This window comes from Mirounga leonina, unplaced genomic scaffold, assembly GCF_011800145.1.
Source record: "Mirounga leonina isolate KUSES-001 unplaced genomic scaffold, KU_Mleo_1.0 Mir_115, whole genome shotgun sequence".
Lineage (NCBI taxonomy): Eukaryota > Metazoa > Chordata > Mammalia > Carnivora > Phocidae > Mirounga > Mirounga leonina.
In genome coordinates, this window is record NW_023270268.1 from 88,610,682 (window position 1) to 88,636,106 (window position 25,425).

At 48.8% G+C, this 25,425-nt stretch overlaps 1 protein-coding gene across 2 annotated transcripts in view; it reads right to left on the reverse strand.

Moving 5' to 3' along the window:
* Nucleotides 1-25,425, reverse strand: part of PDIA5 (protein disulfide isomerase family A member 5) — an 89,524-nt gene that overhangs the window by 21,819 nt on the left and 42,280 nt on the right. For both annotated transcript variants that reach the window (XM_035000015.1, XM_035000014.1), the window contains 4 exons: nt 17,695-17,762; nt 10,881-10,972; nt 10,716-10,787; nt 4,408-4,544 (listed from right to left, as the gene is read on the reverse strand). In XM_035000015.1, coding sequence (XP_034855906.1) covers nt 4,408-4,544; nt 10,716-10,787; nt 10,881-10,972; nt 17,695-17,762 — 369 coding nt within the window. The remainder of the gene's footprint in view (nt 1-4,407; nt 4,545-10,715; nt 10,788-10,880; nt 10,973-17,694; nt 17,763-25,425) is intronic.

A 25,425-nucleotide genomic window follows, 5' to 3' on the forward strand; every position in this document is an offset into this window, starting at 1 on the left:
GAAAGAAAGAAAGAAAGAAAGAAAGAAAGAAAGAAAGAAAGAAAGAAAGAAAGAAAGGAAGGAAGAAAGAAAGAAAACATCTGGGCCTATTGGCAAGGAAAGGGGGTGGATGGGGCAGGGGCGCATGGGAGAGACAAGCTGCTCCTCAGGGACACCCTCCCTGGGAGCCCCCATGTTTTTTCTGCCATCCCCACGGGAGTGATGCTCTCTCAGACAGTGTTATTACAGCACTGTGTCCTCCCCTGGCCTCATGGAGGTACATGGAGAAGGAGCAGCGGGTGGGTGTTCTTGCAGCAAAGCACACAGTGACAAGAAGATGAACGACAACGTATCGTCTGACGTTTCTCCTTCAGGACGCTGCAGAAAGAAACAAAAGGCCCCTTGGAGTGGCAGGAGTCCGTGTCCTGCTGCCACACCCTTTGTGGACACTATGTTTGTCCTCTGGGGGACCACAGAGCTGGGCCTGGTGCTGCAGCCTCCACACCCATGCCAGGCCCCGCACTGGCGGCCAGATGGATGACAAAGGTGGAAGTGCTGAGCGATGGAGGGCTGCCCCCAGGGCTCTACTGAGGCCCAGGCTCTGTCCTTGCCCCGTGCAGTGCACACTCTCCTCTCAGAGCCCATTGCTCATGGGCCAGGACTGGAGCTCATGTACGTGGAGGAGCCCACCGTGTGCTGGGCTCGTGCTTATTTGCTCAGTGATGACTCAGGTATCAGATGCAGAGGATGCAGAAGGATCTGTGTGAGGTTTCTAATCCACTCCAGCTAGAAGTGAAGGGGAAGCGAGAGAAGGTGATGAGGCTGAGGTGGGAAGGAAGTGGCAGGAAAGCTGGAAAAGAGGGTAAAGAAGCAGACCACCGGACAGTGGAGGATATGCAACAATGAGGGGCACGGGTGCCTTTCCTGCCAAGAACCCAGGAGTGTAGCTCCAGAGGCACCCGATGAAAGTTCTAGGCACAGAACCAAGTAATTTGCCTCTGGAACCTACACATGCCAGGAAGCACCCACCCCGGGGCAGGCACCAGTCAGGTGGAAAGATGAAGACCCTTTTTCTTCCTGGCCTTTCACAGCAGAACCCGGGAAGGAACAGACATTGAGCATATACTCTGTGCATAGAAATAACAGTGTAAAGAGGGACTGTGGCTCTCTCTGGGAGTCAGTATCACAAATGTGAATTTTCTTCTCCATATTTTCCCGTATTATCCCTTTATAAAATGTACATGCATTCCTCTTTAATTACCAGAAAGTCATAAAAATAAATTCAGCTTTTCAGTTTGAGCCTTACTATTTCAGTCTGTTGGCATCTTCAAAAACCTTAAATGCAATTGTTCAATATTTTAGCTAGCTATCCTTTTTCCAGCTCTAACCTTTGCAGATTCAGAAGTATGCCTTGTTTTTTATAGTTTTAACAAAACTGCTGACTAAAAAACAAGTACCACCCTCCAGACTGACCCAAGCTGGACTCATAGTCATTCAGCACTAAGAAGGTGCTCTAGTTAGGCGGGCCCCATCCCGCCCCTTTTCCCCCATCACAGTCAGGAAAGCGAGACTCGCTTTTGATAAAACAAAGACATGCTAATTCATCAACCCAGTAATCTAATCTGCACAAGAAACAAACCAAGTACATCCAAGGATCCTTCATCCTTCATAGAAACTATGGTCTTCTCTGTTGATAGATCCCAACTTGTTTTTCTAAGTCTCCAATATGGTCTGTTTCTAAAACTCTCCCTGTTTGGTTTGGGATGGAAACCTGTCATATTGCTGTGATTTCCAGAATTCACCTTTTATGCACTTGGGAAACCTAGGAACAGCACTGCCAGCCTCTGGCCTCCTGACGTTTGGGTCACTCAAACACCACACAAGTGGTTTCACAAGCACTGTGGGTTCTCTGGAGCACTCTAGCATGAGCTGCACAGGGAGGCAGCCAAGAGCTCTCTGCTCCCAGCTGTCCCCTCCTGGGTTCCGAATTCTCTCAAAAACCACAGGCAGTCCATCCCTTCCCAGGTGACAAACCATGCTCCTGGATACGGAGGGACTGTGTAGAGAGATGACTCAATGGGGGCTTTAACAGGAAGCTTCACTGCATGCTTTTGCCCTGATCCCTGTCACTGTCAGTCGAGCAGAGATAAGCCCACACACACACGCACAGCGAGGGGGCTGGCAGGCACCTCATCAGAGAATGCAGGGTTCCTCACAAGCAGACACCCACCAGCGGAAGCCTCAGACGTCTCTGTTTGCTAAGTTTGAAATCCGAGCCCCCTCGAGAGGGCTCTGCATGGAGTGGGGTGGCTTTCAAAATATTTATTAATAGCAATGACCGATGGGGAAAACAAAAGCTGCTATCTGGTTCCTAGTTCTCTTTCTCTCACTTAGCTCTAAACAACTTCATTGGTTTGTTTCTCATCCATTAAGCCCTTACTCCATGCCCACAGAGTGGGGCAGGGGTGGGGGAGGAGGGAAGTGATGAACAAGATCCTTCTGGTTCAGGGAGGGAAGAGCAAGAGTTACGAGGGAAGGGAAAGGGAGGGACACTACGGACAGGCTCCAGGCCCCAGACCCTGCAAGCATCAGCTCCTACAATGGGTTGCTCACAACCTAAGACTACAAGAAAGAACACAGACAAACGTATTGTTTTTGGATAATGTACCAGATTCGTCACAGGGGATATACACTCTGCACACTGAGATGCATCAACCACAAACCACTGCTCAAACCACTCTGCACTGTCAGGCTGCAAGGGGCGACGTTCCCAGGGAGGAAGTGTAAACAGCCAGCCAGTACCTGCTTGCACTGCTGGGACAGGGATGCAGGCGGGCTGACCCCAACTGTACATGCAACGCAACTTCCCGCTGGCCTGGCTTCCACCAGCAGCCCTAAGACGGGCCGGGAGAGCACATGTCAGCCAGGTGGACACCCAACATGCTCACTAAGGCCCGGGCAGGGCTGGGGGTGAAGTGCTCCTAGGGCCCCATCATTGCCCTTTATCAGGAGGCTCTTTGAAACTTAGCTTTTGGGGGTGTTTTGTCAGTTTTCTAGAAATTCAGAAGAAGGGTCATAGGAAGAGTTTTCCTTTGGATTCTCTCAAGAATTTGGCAATTCTTAGAAAGAAGGAGCTGGGGAAATCCCTAGCAGTGAGCGAGTCGCTTATGAATAGCTCCCGACTAACCAAACCCATGTGATACCCCGAGGCGGGGGGCAGGGGGCGCTGGCAGACCAGGGGGTCAGCAGTACCGCACTTACGGAGCAGTGAACAATTCGGGCCATTTCTGTGAGACAGTCTCCTTATCTGTAAAACGGGGCTTGGCATCCTGGCCTAGCGGTGCTATGGGGAACATGACAGGAGCTGACCCTGTGGAGAGCCACTGTATCACCTCAGGGTGATGCACAGCTGTTAGCGTAAAGACCCCTCCTACCACTGCAACATTGAATGGATATGACGGAATGGATATGAAGAATGACTATGACATTCTCCTCGCTCAATGTACCTCCATGGACTGGATGGTTATGGCACTGCTCCACAAAACAGTTATTTCTTGCCTGTTTTTCTTCTTCACAGTCTCGTCCCTACCATCACTGGGCCGAAGAGCTGGCAAGAAGCTCAGAGAAGAGCCCCCCCGCCCCAGCCCACATATGCACCTGTCCCAGGGTGCTGAGGACCCACCTTGTTCACCCATGGGGTGGGCCCTCCTTTCCCAGGAACTCTGCATCCCCGGGCTGTCATCCCCTTGCTCACCTTCCTAGGAGCAACCTTCTCCCTCTTGGAAACAAATTACAATCAATTTTCCATTCTCCATGGGAATGGGGAGGACACTGGCCTAGGAAATTCCTGAGCTACAGGCCTTCCAGCCATTATTGCAGACGCCTTTTACAGCATTCACACATTTCCCTTCCCTGATCCACTGTGGCTGCTTCAGGCTATGAAACTTTCAGGTTGAAGCAGAAGGAAGGCATTCTAGATGCTGGGGGAGCTGAGGCTCTGGCCTTGGCCTCACTGTACCCTCTCAGCTGCTGGGCAAGATACAGGCCCTGTTGGGGGCCTCAATTTCCCCACCTAGATTAGGGGTGATTACTGTTCTAGCTGGTATCTAAGGGCCCTTCCAGTCCTAAGTCCTCCAATTCTGGGAAATTCGTTTGCATTTCCCAATTCGTGCTGACTAGAGAGGAAGGCACTCAGGTCCACCAGGTTGAGCTTAGGGGCCCTGTGACCCGAGCAGGACATCGGTGCTGCCCTGATGGTGACGCAGGGTGGGCCCTTCCATAAGGGCGGGGACCTCGCCTGGCACCAGGGTGTCCCGGCATGAAGAGGTGTCCGACAGGCAAGTGCTCACTGGACTCGCGTTCCAGAGCAGTGCCCACCCTAGGCTCAGGGAGGAAAGGATGTGGCGGGAGGAGCAAGGTTCCACTCACATGGGGCGTGGAACATGACGAGGACAGAGGAGTGTTCCTTCACAAACTGGTCAAAGTCTTCGTCGGTCAGGTGATAAACGGAGCCGCCCTCATCTGCCCAGGGAGTCTCGGGGACCTGGGGCTGTGGCGGCTGCGGACTGGAAGACCAAAAACAGGCAGAGCTCAGAGCAAGCCCGGGGCTGGGGCAGCCCTTACGAAATCCAGCCCCCTGGCCAGAGCCACCGTGGCTCATGTGGCCTGCTACCGGGGCTCACCGGAAACCCCTCAGTGGAGGAGCAGGGGGTGAGCGATCTGGTCCTGCCCACCTCGCCATCCCCGCAGAGCCCCAGAGGTGCTTAACCAAATGTCTTCTCACAAACAGTGGCTTTAGCTACAGCTCCCCAGGCAGCTCAAGAAATCCCCTTCCTCCCAGGAATCTGGGGGTTTGACAGTGTCTCAGGCTCTTTCTAACTTTCAGCAAACCGGCAGGAATAAATAGCATCAACAAAGAATGACCTTTGGCGAAGCTCACTGTTGTGTTTAGTAGCTCCCCATGGGCAAGGGCAGAGAGTGGGGAGAGGAAAGACCAGTTGGGACGGCAGTTCGGGGGGGGGGGCAGGCGTATGAGCAGTGGTTAGGAAGAAAGAGAGGCCGAGTGTCTGAGAAAGACCAAATCTAGGCCGGGGAAGGGGCCTGCCACATGGGTGATGCAAGGCTGACCAGTGTGGGAGGAGGGTCATGAGGAGGAAGAGCGGGAGCGGGGGCACCCTAACCTTGACAGCATCTACCTATCCTTTCTAGAGACCAGGAACAAAGCTCTCCAGTTCTCCCCGAGGCAGAGAGCTGGATCAGGAGGAGCCGGGCCTGGAGGTCAGTCCAGATGCCCACTCCCCACCTGCTGGCTGAAAACCTCGGGAAGCTGCTGCCTAAGCTCCGGGGAGTCTGCTTCCCCCAGGGATGACGGCACGCTGCTATCTGCGTCACCAGCTGCTCCAGGGGGAGGCTCCAGGGGGGAGGCTCCAGGGGGAGGCTCCAGGGGGAGGCTCGCAGGGGCCCTCTATTGCTCCAGAGCGGAGGACAAGGCTGCTGGTGACATGAGCCCCAGCTGCTTGGCCGCCACGAGCACCTTTGCCAGAGCCCCTTAACTGCTGCTCTGAAAAAACCCTTTAGGATGACAAATGTGAAAAGACAACCATTGTTTCTTGCCTTTGAGAGCCTACAGTAGAAAAAAAGTGTACAGTGCCGGCAGCCAGGGCTAGAAATCATGAGAGAGAATATGGCCGACACAATGGGATCTGCCACCCCCACCCCATGGAGAGTCCGGGTTCAATGTCACCTTCAGAAGCCCTCCCTGTTGGTGGCCTCAGCAGGGCCCCCTGGGCCCAAGCAGAGGGAAGCAGCGGGAAGAGGGCAAACCATTTCCAGCCCATGTACATCCAATGTCAGATGGCGCTGGTGGCAAAATCATGCTTTGGGATGAGTCATTAGCCAGACAATGGTCCCAGACCAACACCAGGAGACTGAGGCTCCCACACTTGGGCTCCAAACACCACCAGTTCCACTTCAGGGAACTTATCTTGCCAGTACAAATGCACACGTGCGACACTATGTATGTTTGAAGCATTCACTGCAGATGATCTGCCATGCCAAAGACTAGAAACAACCTAGTGTTCACTGGTAGGAAATGGTTACATAAACTGCAGTCCATCCACACAACGGGGGCTGAGCACGATAAGGAAGAACAAAAAAAGCTCTCGATGCACTGACGTGGATAGACCACTGGGACACACAGAACAGGCCACAATGTACTAATTTTTGCATAAAGGAAGGAGAGATAAAAAATAGTAATCCATATTTGCTTGCATCTGCATAAAGAAACTAATCAAAGTTGTTGCCTCTAGGGGGTAGGAGGTAGAACAGGATGAAGGAAACCAGTGGGAGCGAGACTTTTAATGTATAATTTTCAAGTATCTTCTAAAAAATTATTTTAATTAAATGAATGGAATCTATTCAGAAGTTAAAATAACTTTTAAACATCCTATGAGAGCACAGAATGGAGAAGCCACAGCTTAGCTGCAGTACAAGCACAGGAAAGTGCCTGAGAAACTTCTAGTTAAACACAGAGAACACCCTCTAAAACCACTAAAATAACAGAACAAGGCTTAAAAAACATAAGAACCCACAGGAGCAAAAAGAACAGGAAAGACAACGTGAAGAAAGGAAAAGAGGTCAGTGCAATTTTAGAAGCTAGGAAAGCGACCGAGCAAAACAGAGGGCAGAGACCTGGGGTGCAGGATGCGGACAGGGGCCGGGGGCCCGACAGCCACACCAGGAGCAGAGGTGAAGGCTCTGAAGGACCTCAAGGCACCACCCCTGGAAGCAGGGCCATGGCAGAGGCTGGAAACAGGGCATATACCAAAAGCCTGAGCAGCTAAGGCCCTCAGATCCTGGCCCTCAGACTACCAGCCAGGTGAACACCCCTCTCCCACCCAGCAGACAACTGTTTACTTTCTGGAGAGGATTGAAAAGCTGGGCATAGTGGCACAAGGGCTCACTGCAAAGAGAAGGACTGAGTAGAAGTCTGAAGCCAAACACTATTCCTGACTTATGCCTTTCACCATCAGGCTCCTCGAAGACCGGGGCTCCCTCTGATCGCTCCTGCACCTAATGCGCAGAACACATCCGGTAAACACTTTCTGAATGATGGAATGAGAGAAGAATGGTTGAAGGCACTGGAGGTGTTTAACCTGGAGAAGACAAGACGTGGGCAACACAACAGCTATCTTCAAACATTTCAGACTGCATCAGGAAGAGAAACGAACATTTATTTTCTGTGGCTCTGAAGTAGAGAAGCAATGCCAACAAGTGGAAGCTCCAGAGAAGGAAACTTCAGTCACGGGAAGGAAGAACCTTCTATCTACAACAGATGAGAGGGAAAGAGAGCCATGCTGGGAGTCAGAAGAGCTGGGTTTGAGCCCCATTTCCTCCACTTATCAGCTCTAGGGCTTAGGCAACCAATTTGACTTCAAACATCTACTAGACAGTGTATTTGGAGGCCTTTCTTTACCTCTCAGCTATATCTAAACAGATAATGCTCTGGAGTAAGATACTTTATAAACGTATAAAGTACTACCCAAATGTTCCTAGAGATCATTTATGACTGAAATCCAGAAATGGTTCAAACAGGAGTAGGTGACCCTAACATGAGTCAAGGCCTTGTTCTCCGAGGTGTCTGAGTGGGACTGAGGTAACTGCATCTGTTCTAGAGGTAATGCAAACATTACAAGGCAAACTGCTAGAGACAGATTCACTGATGTTTCTATTCCCTTCCAATCCTGTGACTCCAATTTACTGGGCTCTCCAGACTGGGAAGTTCACATAAATCAGACACTTATCTGAGGTTGGTGCCCATGCCGTAGATAAGATGCAATAAGCATTGCAAGTCAAGAAAACTTTGTGATTGCTCTCAGTTCACTTCTGGTTGAAATAAAAACACACAGGCAGAAACAAGTAAATAGACTACCACCGTGCATACAACCTCTAGGTGCCAAGCCCAACTCAGCAGCATGAAACCTGCAGAGAAGACTGAGAAACAGAGCCAGTGGGAGCACAAGGGGGCACACCTGCCACAATCAACGCACCTACCCCAGAGTCCTTGCACACTCAGACCCCAAAGTCTCCACCTGGCCTCACCCAGTACCCAGTGGCCAGCCACTCATGGGGGGAGAGGGGGGGCACGAGATCTGGATTCCTCTCTCCTGGGCTTCTGAAAGTTACCCAGAGAGTTAGGAAGGCTGGATCCATGCTCATTCTTCTACACCTGGCCAAACATAAGCCCTGAGCAGCCAACGGGAAGGCCCAGGGAAGAGGTGCCAGGAAGCAGGAAAGGTGGGAACACTGCCAACCATCAGGATGTGGGATAAGACCGGTAAAGACTTAAAACACCTGTCACAGGGAAAAACCACACAAAGAGCTGGGTACACGTGGGGCGGGGGGTGGGGGGGGTGGTGGTGGGGAGAACTGGAAGGAAATTCACCAAAATATTACAACACATTAACTTTGGGTGGGGAAGAAAGAAGGGCTTTTCCTTTTGTTTAAATATATTTTTAAGTTTTTCTATAATAACATATCTCACTTGAAGAGCCTTGAAATCAAAAACTATTTTTTTAAAAATTAAGCCAGCTGCCAGCACAGCGACATCACTGGCTCTTGCTGGGGTGTGAGATGAGGGGATTCACTGGTGGTCCTTCAGGAGGTGGTCTCACTACCCTTGCTGTGCTGCGGGCTACAGTTATGCCTTCGGAAGAGCTGCCGCCACGAGTACCCCTGACAGTGATCACCAGTAGTCAGACAGCTGGACAGGGCTGCCCAGGGAGACCCAGATGCTGCGCACCCCCCTCCCTGGAGTCACCCCACCAACCTTCTCAGCATGCGGACCGGGACTAAACCAGAAACTGCTAACAAGGTTTCCTCCCCACATGGGGTGAGGAGAGGGAGAAAAGGAAAGGTAGGAAAAGGAAGGGGGGGGGGGGCGCCAGCCCAGGGCTGCCTCCAGGTCTCTGTCCAGAGCAGAGTCTAGTGGAGGAGCTGGGGTGGCAGCGGGCAGAGAGGAGGGGGTGGGGGACAGAGTGCCAGGCCCCAGTGGGGAGATAATCACCTCTCTCACAAACTCCACTGACATGCTCCTCTTGTGTAGGGTTAGCAAGCAATTCTCAACACTTCAATAAAAAAAACAAAAACTAAACCTTTTCCTTCCAAAAAGATGTAAGTGTATTTTGAAACCAGAAAAGGTTAGAGAAGGGGGAGGGAGGCAGACAGATTTTATGTTCTGGTGACAAATGAGATTGCTATTTGTTGAAACCTTCTCCCGAAGCAGAGTAAGATGTGTCTGGCTGGAGCAGAGGACATGCTTACTATCAAATGAAAAAGGAAAACAGGGGAGTGAAGGCCCAGGTTAAAACAATGAATACATGAGAATGGGGGGCAGGGGCGGGCAATGAGGGAATCGATGAGAACAGAGATAGGACAATGCTTCCCGAGAAACAAAAGATGCCGTGCACACATGGTGTTACCGTTGTATCTTATCTTATCAGCCAGGGACCCACAGAACAGAAGACTGGGAGTTTCAACCTTTAGAATCTGACAGTTTGTTTCTTTGTTTGTTGCGGGGCGGGGGGAGTACAAAATTCATCCTCCTTCTCATTCTGAAAATACACATTTTCAACCTCCGTATCTTTGGATAACTAATTCTTTCACTTTGTGCCCCTTAGGTAACGATGTCAGTGAATATCCACCGTGCCAGCACCTGGGGAAGGGGTAGGGGGCTCCAGGCAGAACTCCGGGGAGCTGCCCAGGGCAAGCCTGGCCATGCTACCTGTCAACTGCAGGAGCCTGGGTAAGCTCCTTATCACTGTGCTCTGCTACCTTATTCATTAAATAAGGCCGAGAATAATGTCTTCCCTACTGGGCTGTTCTGAGGATTACATGAGAATCCATATAGTCTTTAGAATAGGGTCGGCCATGAAGTAGAGCCCAAAAAATGTTAGCTGGTATTATTCCAAGAATGATGCACAAAGAGCCGCACAATGGCAGTGACTGGTATGTGCCAAATTGATGACAGGCAGAGCTCAAAGCAAGCAGGGTAAGTGCTTGGCTGGGATGGCTCGAGGAGGCTGCCAGGAGAGGCAGCCTCTCCCCAGCTCCCATGGTGGGGGAGACAGACTCCCCATCCAACACACCCGTCAAGGTCATGCCAGTCACACGCCTAGCATGGTGGGGGGTCCAGAGAAGGGATACTCTGGATTACGAGGATCTAATCACATTACAAACAGGGATCACAAGGTTGCCATGAAACAGCATCTGTGGGGAGTGCACGTGAATGGTAAAGCACTCTGCAAATCTAAGGTTATCAGAGTATTTCTTAGGAGCTTCACAGTACCTCATACACTGTTGTATTTGAAGTAAGTGTTCAACTGACAATCCAATTTTCAGAAAGACCTGCAGTGAAGCCTCTCTCAAAACTGACATCCTAGATGAGAAATACCCCTATCCATCAGATAGATAGTAAGGGGAAAAGAACTATTTGAAAGGCAGTCACCATGGCCAGAGTCATACCAAATCCTCCCGATTCTCATATCCTAAACCCACAAAGACCCCATCCTCACCTAGAAGCAACCCAGAAACCACCGTTTGGGCAGCACAACAGGACCTTTCCCTTCCTGGTTCTCTTCCCCGCCCCCAGCCACAGGCCCGAGACCAGGGGCTACCCCGGAGTCTAGCTAAGGCCCCTCCCTCTAGGCATACACCCCCGAGGCAACCGTCCCACTTACTTTTTCAGCCATTCCACAATGTCCTCAGCTGTGGACCCATAGTTGTCATACTGGAACAGAAATCGTCCTTTCCTGTGAAATGTGGACAGACAACGTGGGCTCAGCCAGGGATGCAAATGCCATCAGGGAGGGGAGTGAGCATCGGAAGGGAAGCAGCGGACTTACTCGAAATAGCAGATGGTGGGGTAGCCTCGCACATTATACTCCTCCTTGATGTTCTCAAATTCCGAGGGGTAGACGTTCATCCCAGCTAGCACCTAGCAGCAAAGGGAGAACAGGCCTATTCACACTTTGCCCCACAGACAGCCCCACCTTGTCTACACACAGCCCATCCATCTGTCCCACCAGAAACCGATGAAGGGGACAGAACCTCACAGACTGATGTGCATCCCTGGGCAGCGGGGGAGCAAGGCAAACTAACCCAGCTGGGAATGACAGCCCAGAGCTCTGGAAGATGCAGGGTCTGGGCCAGGTGCTGGCCCTCTGTAGAGGGTCTCCTTCTACTTGCCCTGCACAGGGGAGCCACCCCAGTGCAAAAACAAAGTTCTGAGGGCTGAGAAAGACACCTGGCCTTGCTACCAAGTTCAAACAGGTCCTAGAGTGGGGCTACTGCCACCCAAGTATGCATAATACGCTTTCTCCCTGCCCACGTCAACGAAGGTTGTACTCTTCTCCTAAGTTGCTGAGTCACCATTCAGCCATTCCACAAAATCCTTGTGGCCTGCCTCCGTCTGTCCACCTCGGCTTTGTGTGCAACGTTTTCAGAACTCACAGCTCCTATGTGGCCAGAGAGTGTGGCTCTCATGACAATCCACCTGCCTGCCTCTCTTTCCTCCAGACTGCTAGATCCCTCGCTTCTCTCCTGTTTGTAACCATTACCTACAGCCTGACTGGACCACCTCTGAAGTCTGAACTTGTTCTGGTTGCAGGGCCCCCCATATCCAACACCCCTAAGTGGGAAAGGAGAATTTTAGTAGCTGTGTTACTAAATACTAAGAACAACCCAGAGAGAAAGAAGTCAGAGTGGCCAGACACAGGAAGACTGCTCCTCAAAGGAGGGCAGCATGGAGGGGAGAGGAAAGGAAGTTCAAAAGCCAGGAGCAGTCACAGAAGCAGAGAGAAGAAACCCGGGAAGCTGACTGTGCTGAACAATATATATGGAAACATAGGAAGAGAAAAAGGAAAACAGTAGTCTCAATGAACAACCAACTTGATTCAAAAGACTGCATCCACTTAGGAATCATGTGACCTTGGGCAAGTCACTCACCCTCACTGAGGATCCTTGTGTGGGAGACGTGGATGATGAAAGTAATCATAAGGCTCTCAAGAGAACTGAAGGAGATGACCCACGTCAGAGGACTCAGCACCAAACTGGTGCTCAATAATCGTCAAGTTCTTGATTTCCTACCAAATCCTCCTGGTGACGGAAGCCACCTGTACCTCTGGCAGCCCCATCCTAAAGGCATCTAAACATGTCTTTCCAACTGTCTTAGCTATCTAGCACAATGCCTGGCATACAGTGGCACACAATAAATGCTTACTAAATCACTGATTTTTTCCCCCCAGCTCATCTGTGGGATGCTGCAAGAAACACGGGGAGAATAAGCCTGAAATAGAACTTACTAGAAGCCCTGGGACCCTCTAAAGGCCATTCTGCTCATTTCCCCAGACTGATTCAGCAGCCTGTTCCAGTAATAATTGTCTACTTTAAAGTTCTTTTTTTATTCTAATTGCTCTCCCTAGTGTCTGCACACGTCCACCATGAGATTAATCTTCCACATCCTCCTCTTTCATTACAACACTTCCCTGCACAAAACCTTTCAATTCCACGGAATACGGGCTAGCATCTAACGCCACACCCAAAGACCGTACGGTCCCTAACTCATTTTCGAATTCTTCTTTCTTATAAAACTCTTAATTGTGTACTTCCTAGGGTCTAGGTTTTTTATTCTCCCAGGAATGGGAGAGTCTGAGACCGCTGCGCAGGGAGGAAGCTGGACTGCTTGCCGTCTAAGGCACTCTGCAGATGGCAATATACCACGGCGGCCAGGAGGCTCAAGTGCGGGCGTCAGGATGTTGCGTTTGGGTCCTCCCTACTCAGTAGATGCACTTCCTTGAACAAGTCAGTTGCCTGTGTGCCTCAGTTTCCTCCTCGGCAGCCACCTCTTGTGATTACTGAGAGATCGTACAGATAAAGGATCTACAACACTCAAAGTATCTACAACTCTCAAAATATGTTAGCCGTTAATGACCACAGTAGCCAAACTACGGAAAGAGCCCAGATGTCCACTGGCAGATGAATGGATAAAGAAGATGTGGTGTATATATATATATACAATGGAATATTAGCCATCAAAAAAAAGAAATCTTGCCATTTGCAATGACGTGGGTATAATGCTGAGTGAAATAAGTCAATCAGAGAAAGACAATTATCATATGATCTCACTCATATGTGGAATTTAAGAAACAAAGGGGAAGGGAGGGAAAAATAAAACAATATGAAATCAGAGAGGGAGACAAACCATAAGAGACTCTTAACTCTAGGAAACAAACTGAGGGTTGTTGGAGAGGAGGTTGGGGGGGAAGGGGTAACTGGGTGATGGACATTAAGGAGGGCACATGATGTAATGAGCACTGGGTGTTGTATGCAACTAATGAATCACTGAATTCTACCGCTGAAACTAGTAATACAGTATATGTTAATGAATTGAATTTAAATTACAAAAATAAATTTAAAAATATGTTAGCCGTTTTCATTACTACTACTAAGAAGCTCTGCAATTCTGCCCAAGTTCCCAGAATACATGCTGTGTTCCCCTGGCCGTTACTTTGTGTCTTCTAGTCCTTTTGCTTAGGATGCCCACTCCCCATCTCACAATTTCTATCTAAGATTTATTCATCCTTTAAGGCAAACCGAATCCCACCTTCCTATTGCAGCCTTTCCAAACCATCTTTGCTTGTGATGAACTTTTAGTTCTCAGGGTTTCTGTAGTACTCTTGTGCCTCTTGGGGGCATTTATTAATGAGATAAATATTTTTTTAAACTCTTTTATTTTAAAGATTTTATTTATTTATTCAGAGAGAGAGAGCACACAAGCAGGGGGGAGGGGTAGAGGGGGAGGGAGAAGCAGGCTTCCTGCCAAGCAGGGAGCCCAATGAGGGGCTCGATCCCAGGACTCTGGGATCATGACCTGAGCCGAAGGCAGACGCTTAACTGACTGAGCCGCCCAGGCGCCCTGAGATAAATATTTCTTGAACAACTATGTACGAACACTTTTTGGAGTCTGTAAAGCCAAATGAGGCAAAACTGGTTTCAGCCTAAAAGTTAAGGCCACAAGGCCTGACCTGGAGCCACATGTTCGGTGGCGTGACTCGCTCTGCCTCATGATCCGACAGGAACAAGATGGAAGCTTCACAGAGCTGGTGCTCAAGGGTAGGTAAGAATTCCACAGACATGGAAGTGAGACAGAACAAGATGCAGCCCAAGAAGCAGGGAATATGCTGGTTTAACAGGCCAGTAGGACACAGAAGGGGGTAGAAGAGAAGGCTGGACCAGTTCACTGAGCTCACTCTGGAAAAGGCTTTAATGGCTAAGCAAGCAGGACTTTATTCAGGGGGTGCTGGAGGGTTTTCCAGCTGCACTTTTTTTTTTTTTAAGATTTTATTTATTTTATTTGAGAGAGAGACACAGAGAGCATGAGCAGGGGAGGGGGCAGAGGGAGTGGGAGAAGCAGACGCCCCGCTAAGCAGGGCTCGATCCCAGGATCCTGGGATCATGACCTGAGCCAAAGCCAAGAGTTGGATGCTCAACTGACTGAGCCACCCAGGCACCCACCACCCTTTTCTTTTTTTAATATAAACAAGTCAGGCTGTAAGGGGCAAGTCATGGGTCAGGAAGAGAAGTCAGCAGTCTCGCGCAATCACCCTGTGTGGGCTAACCAGGGCCTGACCCAGGATGGTGGGCAGAGAGAGGAGAGTGGGTCGTGTGCATGTGGCCACACTTTTCCCCAGTTACGGAGCTGGGAAAGGATGAGAACTTTCTAAAGGTGCTTTCCTAAGAAACAGAACAAAACGTACCCCAAGCAAGAAAACACAGAAGCAAGGAAATGAATGATTTCACACAACACAGATGCCTTAGGCCAAGGTAACTAACACCTAGCCAAAGCTGGGCTTGAGCAGCCAGGCGCTCCAGGCACCCAGATGACCCCACGGAGTCTTCTGTAATGTTGTCTAGGGAACTGGAAGGGCCACTTTTTATGTTTCTTGACTTGGGCCCAGGCAGAAGAAGCAGGCACTGTTGTTGTTTTCTTTTTTGGAAGCAGGTACCCCTAAAAGAAGTAATCTTCAGGGCTAATCTTGAGAAAGAGCCTCATGTGAGCCCAAGGCCAAGGAGAAAGACCTCGTCCCACAAACATCCTTCCCACTTTGTCTCTGTCCTTAATAACTGATGCTCTGATTTCCTTTAAAAAGAGGAACATCAGGGCACCTGGGTGGCTCAGTTGGTTGAGGATCCAACTCTTGGTTTTGGATCAAGTCATGATCTCAGGGTCGTGGGATCAAGTGTGGAGTCTGCTTGAGATCCTCTCTCCCTAATGTCCCTCCCCCCACTTGTGCTTGCACTCTCTCTCTCTCAAATAACTAAATAAAATCTTTTTTTTTTTTAAAGATTTATTTATTTATTTGAGAGAGCGAGAATGAGAGAGAGAGAGAGAGAGAGTACATGAGAGTGGGGAGGGCCAGAGGGAGAAGCAGGCTCCTCGCCGAGCAGGGAGCCCGATGTGGGACTTGATCCAGGGACTCCAGGATCATGACCTGAGCCGAAGGCAGTCGCTCAACCAACTGAGCCACCCAGGCGCCCTAAATAAAATCTTAAAAAAAAAAAAAAAAAGAGGAACATCATTTTTTGAGTAAATGCAGAGCTCAAAATAAAACGTCCCCAGGAGTGATAAGCCACACACTCCCTCATTCATTCGTTAGCACATATGGGGTACCACTATGAGCTTGGCCCTGTGCTTGTGCTGAAGAACCAGACATGGACCAAACACAGCCCCAGTGCTCAAGAAGCTCACACTACAGTGAGAAAATCATATTATAATTAGTATCAACGGGTGAACAACGGGATCTGGAATAAAAGCAAAGAGGAGCAGACCTGGCCATGCATGGCAGGGATAAGCTCTGTGGGAGCACAGGAGGGGCTGGGAAGAATACTAAGTTCGGCAGGGAGATGTGCCATTGGCTGAGCATCTTCCAGATGTCACACAAGACTGGCCCCAAGACCTCGCCTACTCTGATGGAGCTGGCCAGGCATTTGTGATCTGACCGGGGCTGGAGCTGTGTGACTTCAACCACACCACAGAGTCTGGAAGTTGAGTTTTCTAAGGGTAAACGAGTGTGGGTAGGGAGAACACTAGGTAATTAAGTCTTTTCTCCAGGAGAAATAATCGTGAAATATGCTATCTACTGAGGCCCCAAAATGCAAAGTGAAACTTGCGCCAAGTGAAGTATCTGTGCCCCAAGGCAAACATCTCTCAGCAAGTTGCTAAAAATTCCTTAGTGAGAAACAAGCAGGACCTTGGTGTTGCGCCAGAATGAGGTCAAAAGAGAAAGCACCAGTTCTCTGCAACCCAATCTTGCAGGCAACCCAGGTGGCGGGGCTGTCACCATGCCCAGGTGCTGCCATGTCAACTTTTTAAATTGACTTTGAACTAATCACCAACTTAAATATATAAATATCATGATATCATAGATATATATATATCATGAACTCCCTTCATGGGACTCTGGCCAGCCCCACCGTGATGGCTCTCCTCCCCACAACCTTTCATAAAATGTGTATGGATTTTTCCACGCTCCCTGGAGGAGCCAGCAACTCTTTTTCTGTTGCCGCCAATGGAAACAAAAACAAAATTAAAAAAAACCCTAAATGTCTGTGGCTCAGGGTAAGTGCAAAACTGGACAGACATACGGCGGAGAAGAGACAAGGCTGGTGGGTGGGGGCCGCACAGAGATGACCAGGACCATCAGTGAGGGGTCCTCAGCTTGGTGAGCTCTGACTGCCCGGTCTCCCCGCCCCTCCTGCACCATCCCGGTTGCTCTTTCTTCCTGAGGCCCATTTCCTCAGTGGCTCCTCTTCCCCCTCCTGTCCGTGAAAGGTGGGCATCCCCGAGACAACCCTGGCTTCTGTCTACTTCCCATGCCCACATACTCTGCACACCGTCCTTCAGAGAGTGCCTGCAAGCTCAGGTCTCCAGCTCCCCGCCTGGACTACCTCTTTCTGCTGTCATTTCTTTTTATTTTTTTAAGATTTTTATTTATTTGCGAGAGAGAGAATGAGAGACAGAGAGCATGAGAGGGAGGAGGGTCAGAGGGAGAAGCAGACTCCCTGCTGAGCAGGGAGCCCGATGTGGGACTCGATCCCGGGACTCCAGGATCATGACCTGAGCCGAAGGCAGTCGCTTAACCAACTGAGCCACCCAGGCGCCCTCTGCTGTCATTTCTATTGTTGTCCCACCACACAGGAACCACAGCCCTGGCAAGCTTGGCAGGAAACTGCCCCCTGAACCCGCTTGTGCTTTGGGCCCACCACTGGTCACCATGCCCCTTTCTTTGCCACTGGACTACCCAGCACCAGGAGCCTCGGCCCACTTTGGAGCCCAGCCCCAGTCATTCTGGAGCCCTGATGGTCTACTGATGGCCCCTGGCCACCCAGCAATACCACCTGTGCTTCTTGCTGGTTTCCTGGCTATTAAGTCACTGGCCTTGGTTGGACAAGCGCCAGATTCTCCTGGTCCCAGCAACCCTGTGGAGTTCTCACCATCCACCAAGGACAGGTCTGGATCACACGCGCAGGGAGCATGGGCAGCAGTAGGAGGGGAAGTCCTCACAATTTTCAAATCCGCCCTCCCCCACCCTAAGCCCCTCCTCCATCGACTCTTCAGGTGAGCTGGCCAGCCCTGCCAGGCCCGGGGGCCTCACTTACAAAGTGGCCTCGCAGCTGGGTCGCGGCCTTCTGGAAATGTGGCATTATCCTCTTGCACATGCTGCACCCTAGTCACGGGCAGGAGAGAAAGCAGACATGGTTATCCCGGGTGCCAGAGCCCTGCGCCCTGCCCTCCCTCCCCTCAGGCTGACCTCTGGCAGCAAACTTTTACCCAGCCTGCAGAAGGGCAGGACTGCCCCAGGGCCTGGGAACACAGAAAGACCAGGATGCAGAGGCCCTGCCCTCCAAAGAGCTTACAGTCTCAATGGCAGAAAATAGGACACAGCCCAGCAGTCCCTCAATAAACGTGGGACTGACTAAGCAAACACAACATGGCTGGAGAAGAGCAAAGCAGGGAATAATTTAGGGCTGATCATGAGTTCACCGGGAATTCCGGGAACCAGAAGAGGTGACAGGAAAGCGCAGCTAAAAGCCTCCCCTCACTGTCCAGTCAGGGGCTACGAATGAACATGAACCAGATGCCATTAGGAAGAAAACTGTCCAACCACAGATACGATGAGCTTTGGGATTTCCACGGCCCTTTTCTTCCATCCACAGGAATAATTAGGCAGTGAGTGGAGACGGGCTGGTGTGAAAGTACCAGCTCAGGCCTTGTGGGAGGAGCGCCAGGCCAGGATCGGCACACCTGAGTGCCTGTCTTCTTGTCATGCACTGCATGGCCCTGGACAGGTCACCTCTCCTCTCTGGCTGATGGCTCCTTCTGGCAAATGAGGAGGGCTGGAGCAGACAACCTCAGGCCCCCTCCAGCTCTGACATCGGACGATTCTATAATGTCTTTGGCTCAACCCTCTATGGGGTTCTGTGGTCTACCATGTGGTTGCACTCTTCTCCCCCTGGGGTGGTGAAGGCCCCCCAAGCCTTGGGCCAGACAGCCAAGCCCCAAAGATCCACTAGTACTTCAGAGTGACCTTGATTTAAAAGCATGCCCCACCCCACATCAGTCGGAGCAGGCCACATTTCGGCGCTGACCCCACAGGGCACATGCACTGGTTTCTTCAGACATAAGGAATTCTGACATGACAAGCTTTTATTCTTTCTGACAGACGCTCTGCTGTAAAAAGGCTTTGAGATGCACCTGAAGGCTGCAGACACCAAAGCTGCCCAGAACCCTGTGTCAGGCTGGATCTCGTCTCAACATGACACAGGGGGGACAGGGCCATGCAGCGGCAGGCTGACAAGCTCTAATCCATGTTAGCTAACGCCGCGGCAGACCGACCGCGGGCAGAGTAATACAGATCAGAGAGGTGCTCTTACCAACCGGGCCACACACAGACTCTGGAGAACCGTGAGCAGGTCCAAGCTATCCTGGGACCCCTGGAACCTCCCCAACACCAAGTCTACTGGACCAAACGCGACACAGGCTATTTTGACATGGAGCTCCCTAAGTGCCCACGGTCCCTCCCTGACATCCCTGCCTGTCAGACAGACGAACACACACACCGGACACACAGCGGCATATGAAGCGTGGGCTCAGGCTCATGCTATTAGTACAGCCTCAGACTCCGGGAGACTCAGGAGAGTGTGAGCTGTTGCCAGGTCAGCACACAGCACAAGCCCACAGCTTCTGCCCTCAGAAGACACGAGGCACCTCTCTCCAGCAGCCCACACAGCACCATCCCCGCAAGTGTCATGAAGAAAGGAATTTGACATCTGTCAGGGTACACTGTTCCCACTGTGGGACTTCACAGGGCTGGACACAGGGACAACAAGGCTGCCTCAGCCAGGTGCCCATGCCCCAAGCTGGATGTCACACAGTGGAGACAACAGGAGGCCGCACAGCAGAGGAAGAAGCTCGGCTCCGAGGAGTAGGAGACCCAGGCCTGCTTCTCCCCTTGACCATCTGCTGCCTCTCTAAGCCTGGCCATGCGGTCTGAGCCTCAGCTTTGCCCTCTGTGGTGTGGAGACAGCGCCTGACACTCAGCAGGGCAGGCCCCGGGAACACAAGACCTGAGTGTGTGCCCCCGGGAGGTCTGCGGCCGTGGGGGAACCCCTCCACAGCGGACAGAGGCTGTCACTCTCAGGAGGGAAAGTGAGTGGGGGTGGGAGGGCACTTGCTTTCACCCACTCTTTACTTGGTGACTTGATGAGGTGGTGGGAGTCGGACGCCCTCTGGGCCACATTCATCAGTCAGAAGCTTAATTTATGAACTGTCCCCACAGGGGTGGCACCTCTCGTCCAGCTCCGCCCGCCTGCAGCCTGCAGCAGCCTTACCCGCCATGTCCCCCAAACTCCCCGTGGACGGAGACCAGCAGTCCTGGGAGAAGAAGTTAGTGAGGTGAAGAGGTGATGGGAAGAGTAATAGGAAGCTCCGGGCCAAGCCAGTTTCCAATTTAACTTCACCATAAATAGAGCTGGTACTGTGATCCCTATCTGAATTTATCTTCCAACGGATTCGACTGAGAGGCAGGGGAAGAAATAAGACTGTCACTCTCAACTCCCCAAAGTTAGAGCAGTCACCCTTTTACTTTCTCACTAATTCAGTCAACAAACATTTACTGAATAGGCAGTAGGTCCTGAGGAACCGGATTCTTTGTCACAAGTAAAGCCTCCCACTGCCTTCGGGTTCATTCACCCCAAACATGATCAAAGGATCAGAGTCCTAAAAGACTTCCCACTTAGGGAATTGGTGTGTTTCCAGGAATAAGCTGAATTATGAAGCCATGAAGGCTTGAGTGGACAAGTGTAATAAAAGCACAAGTTTGTTTCAATAAAAACAACAACAAAAGAGTCCTGGGGTACCTGGGACCCAGGAGGCCATCCAATCTGACCCCTCCACAAATTTGAACTTACCAGCTCCGAGTTTTCTCTCTCCCTCCCCAACTACTAATTGCTCTGTGATACCAACAAGGGGTCTCACTTCTCCTACCCCAGCCTTCCATTATATAAACACAGTAACTATGCTTGCCTCTCTGCCTGCCGTGGTGAGGGGGGCACACTGCCACACAGCCCGGGGAGGGGGTGTGGAGAGATGGCTCGCAGACTCTAATGCAGACTGCTAGGGAACCACTCTTGGTAAATGATCAACCAGTGTCATACTGAAACCCACACAGCTATACCGTGATCCTGCCTTGCAACACGTACTGTATACTGATACACAGTCTGTTTTAGTCTCATTTAACCAATGAATTGAGTTCTGAAGGCTTCTGAGACAAACCATAGGAGGCCCTGTCCTCAAGAGGCTGGGCAGGCAGGACAATTCCTGAAGCAACTCACAACTGGGTAGTTAATAAGATCCCTCCAAGGAGAAACAAAAAGGGGTGAAACCAACCAGTGAACATTAATGAAAAAAAAATGACCCAGGGTTAAAGTGCAGATCATTCTGAGCAGAACCAGCTCTAACAAGAAGTGGGACACCAGGGTCTCGTTTCTATAAGCAAGCAAGGTGTCTGAGAGGAGGCTGGGTTAGAGGGACACCCAGCAATCAACAGGGGCAGGGGAAAGGCTATTGTCATGGTGAATAAATCACAGGCCCAAGTCAGGCAGAACCACCATGACCTCATAGAAGGGCAGCCATCCAGGGAGGCATGATCACTCAGGTGGAAATGGGAGGAGTCTTTGCTCAAAGAACTTCTCAAGAAGGTGGATTCAAAGCAGGCTTTCAAGAGTAAACAGAACTGAAATGAGAAGTTACAACTCACATCACAGAAATAACAAAGGATCATAAGAGACTAGTATGGATGATTGGTCACCAACAAACTGGACAATTTAGAAGAAATATGTAAATTCCTAGAAACATACAATCTTCTAAGATTAAATCAGTAAGAAACAGAAAACCTAAATAGACCAATTACTAGCAAGGAGACTGAATCAGTAATAAAACACCTGCCAACAGACAAAAAAGTCCAGGACCAGATGGCTTCACTGATGAATTCTTCCAAACATTCAAAGATTTAATACCTATCCTTCTCAAACTCTTCCAAAAAACTGAAGAGGAGGGGAGTACCTCCAAACACATTTTATGAGGCCAAAATTACCCTGATACTAAAACCAGACAAGGGTATCAGAAAAAGAGAAAATTATAGGCCAATATCCTTGATGAACATAGACGTAAAAATCCTCAACGAAATATTAGCAAACCAAATTCAACAATACATTAAAAAGATTATACAACACAATCAAGTGAGATTTATTCTAGGGATGCAAGGATAGCTCAATATTTGCAAATCAACCAACATGATACACCAGGTCAACAAAACAAAGGATAAAAATCATAAGATCATCTCAATAGATAAAGAAAAAGCACCCAGTAAAATTCAACATCTATTTATGATAAAAACCCTCAACAAAGTGGGTATAGAGATAACATACCTCAACATAATAAAGGCCATATACGACAAACCCACAGCTAACATAATACTCAATAGGAAAAAGCTAAAAGCTTTTCCTCCAAGATCAAGAACAACAAGTATGCCCACTCCTGCCACTTTGATTCAACATAGTACTGGAAGTCCTACCCACAGCAATTAGGCAAGAAAAAGAAATGGAAGGCATCCAAATCAGAAAGGAAGAAGTAAAACTGTCAGTATTTACAGATGATATGATACTACATATAGAAAACCCTAAAAATACCCAAAAACTGTTAGAACTAATAAGTAAATTCAGTAAAGTCACAGGATACAAAATCAATACACAGAAATCTGTGGCATTTCCATACATTAATAACAAACTATCAGAAAGAGAAATAAAGGAAAAATCACATTTAAAATTGCATCAAAAAGAATAATATATCTAAGAATAAATTTAACCAAGGAGGTAAAAGACCTGTAGGTATACTGAAGCCTGTAAGATACTGATAAAAGAAACTGAAGATGACACGAATAAAAGATATTCCACACTCATGGATTGGAAGGATTAATATTGTTTAAATGTCCACACTACCCAAAGCAAACTACAGATTCAGTGCAATCCCTATCAGAATTCCAATATCATATTTCACAGAACTAGAACAAATAATTCTCAAATTTTTATGAGCTGCAAAAGATCCCAAATAGTCGAAACATAAGAAAGGAAAGAACAAAGCTGTAGGTATGATGCTCCCTGATTTCAAACTATACTACAGAGCCATAATAATCAAAACAATATGGTACTGGCATAAAAGATACACAGATGAATGGAAAAGAATTGAGAGCTCAGAGATAACCCACACATACACAGATAATTAATTTATGAGAAGGAGCCGAGAACATACAACAGAGAAAGAACAGGCCCTTTAATAAATGGTGTTGAGAAAACTGGTCAGCCACATGCAAAAGAATGACACTACTAGGCCACTGTCTTACACCATACACAAAAATTAACTCAAAATGGATTAGAGACTTGAATGTAAGACCTGAAACCATAAAATTCTTAGAAGAAAACGTAGGCAGCAAGCTCCTTGACATGAATCTTAGCTATGTGTTTGTGGCGCAGACTCCAAAGGCAAGGAAAACAAAAGCAAAAACAGACAAATGGGACTACTTCAAACTAAAAAGCTTCTGTACACCGAAGGAAACCATCACCAAAATAAAAAGGCAACCTACTGAATGGAAGAAGATATTTGCAAATCATATATCTGATAAGGGGTTAATACCTAAAATATATAAAGAATTCATACAACTCAGCAACAGAAAAACAAACAACCCGATTAAAAAATGGGCAGAGGATCTGCCCAGACATTTCTCCAAAGAAGACATACAGATGGCCAACAGACATAAGAAAAGATGCTCAACATCACTAATCATCAGGGAAATGCAAATCAAAACCATGATATACCACCTCACACCTGTCAGAATGGCTTTTATCCAAAAGATAAGAAATAACAAGTGTTGGCAGAGATGTGGAGAAAAAGGAAACCTTGTACACTGTTGGTGGGAACGTAAATTGGTGCAGCCACTATGAAAAACAGTATGGAGATCCCTCAAAAAATTAAGAATAGAACTACCATATGATTCAGCTGTTTCACTACTGGGTATTTATCGGAAGAATAATTTGAAAAGATATATGCACCCCCATGTTTATCGCAGCATTATTTACAATAACCAAGATACGGAAACAACCTACATATCCATCAATGGATGAATGGATAAAGAAATGTGGGACATATATACAACAGAATACTACTCAGCAATAAAGAAGAATGAACTCTTGCCACCTGCAACAACATGGATAGACCTTGAGGGCATTATGCTAAGTGAAGTAAGTCAGAAGGAGAAAGAAAAAACACATAACTTTACTTCCATGTGGAATCTAAAAAACAAAACAAAAGCAAACTACTGGATACAGAGAACAGTTCAATGGTTACCAGAGGGGAAAGGGGCTTGGGCGTGGGTGAAGGGAGTCCACTGTGGGGTAATGGATGGTAACTAGCCTTTTGGGGGTGATCACTTTGCTGTATATGCAGAGGTCAAATTATAATTGGAACACCTGAAACTTACATAATAAAAAAAGAAGGAAGGGCGCCTGGGTGGCTCGGTTGGTTAAGCGTCTGCCTTCGGCTCAGGTCATGATCCCAGGGTCCTGGGATCGAATCCTGCATCAGGCTCCCTGCTCAGCGGGGAGCCTGTTTCTCCCTCTCCCTCTCCCCCTGCTTGTGTTCCCTCTCTCGCTGTGTCTCTCTCTGTCAAATAAATAAATAAAATCTTTAAAGAAAAAAAAAAAAAAGGAAAAAGAAAATACGCCATACGCCATACGTCTCTTAGGCAGAAATCCAGTCCAGGCAGCGTGATACACAATTGATTTGAGCACCTATGCTGTGTCTTATGTATACTATTGCAATAAACAAACCAGTTCCAAAGTGGAAAAAACAAAACAAAGCAAAAAAACTAAACAGAACCTTGATGCCATAGCCTCTGATACTCATCCAAGCCACGGACAGGCCACAGGACACCCCCGTCCCACCACGCATGGCCCCAGCCTTTGGGCCGTTGGCTTCCGGAAGGGCATATGCAGTACACAGAGTCATTAGGGGCCTTCCGCAGGCTATAATCTGAGGATTTTCGATCGGTGGGGTGGGACCCATTAGATCACAGGGGTGGCCCAGGCAGAGTATTTGAGGCGTTGCAGGACATACTGTCAACTACTCAACTCTGCTTAGTCTGAAAGCAGCCACAGACAATGTGTAAACTGAACGTGTCTATGTTCCAACAAAAATTAACTTACCAAAAAGGTGAACAGTCCATGGGCCATAGTTTGCAGACACTTTATTAGAGAGTTATGACATAGTAGGAAAAATCAATAACTTCTAAATCAAACAAAATAGAAAAAGAAAATAGTGTGTACTGCATCTGGCAGAGTGGATGGCAAGTAGTAAGGGTAAGTATGGTTTGGTAAAACTTGTTTTGGCTTATTTACTTATTCAACTTATTTATTGTAAGTATGTACAAATTATATAATTTTTACCTATATATATGTATATATATAATTTGTGCATACTTACAGTGCTAGGTTGCAATGAAAAATATTTTTACATGAATACTATGAAATACAGTCAAAAACTCTGAAAGTCACTGCTCTGACCCAACCCCTTCTCCTACAGAAACAGAAACTGAGGAGCAGAGAGGTGAAGGATTTGACCAAGGTCACCCAGCTCGCTGATAGCACAGCTGGAGTTAGAACCTAGGCCTTCTGGTTGTCATCTCAATGGTCTTTCTGCTGTTCCTACGGCCTCTCGCCTCATCTAGAGACTGAACCAAAATACGAGGCCCCTTCCTCCCTGGTCCGGATCCCCCCACA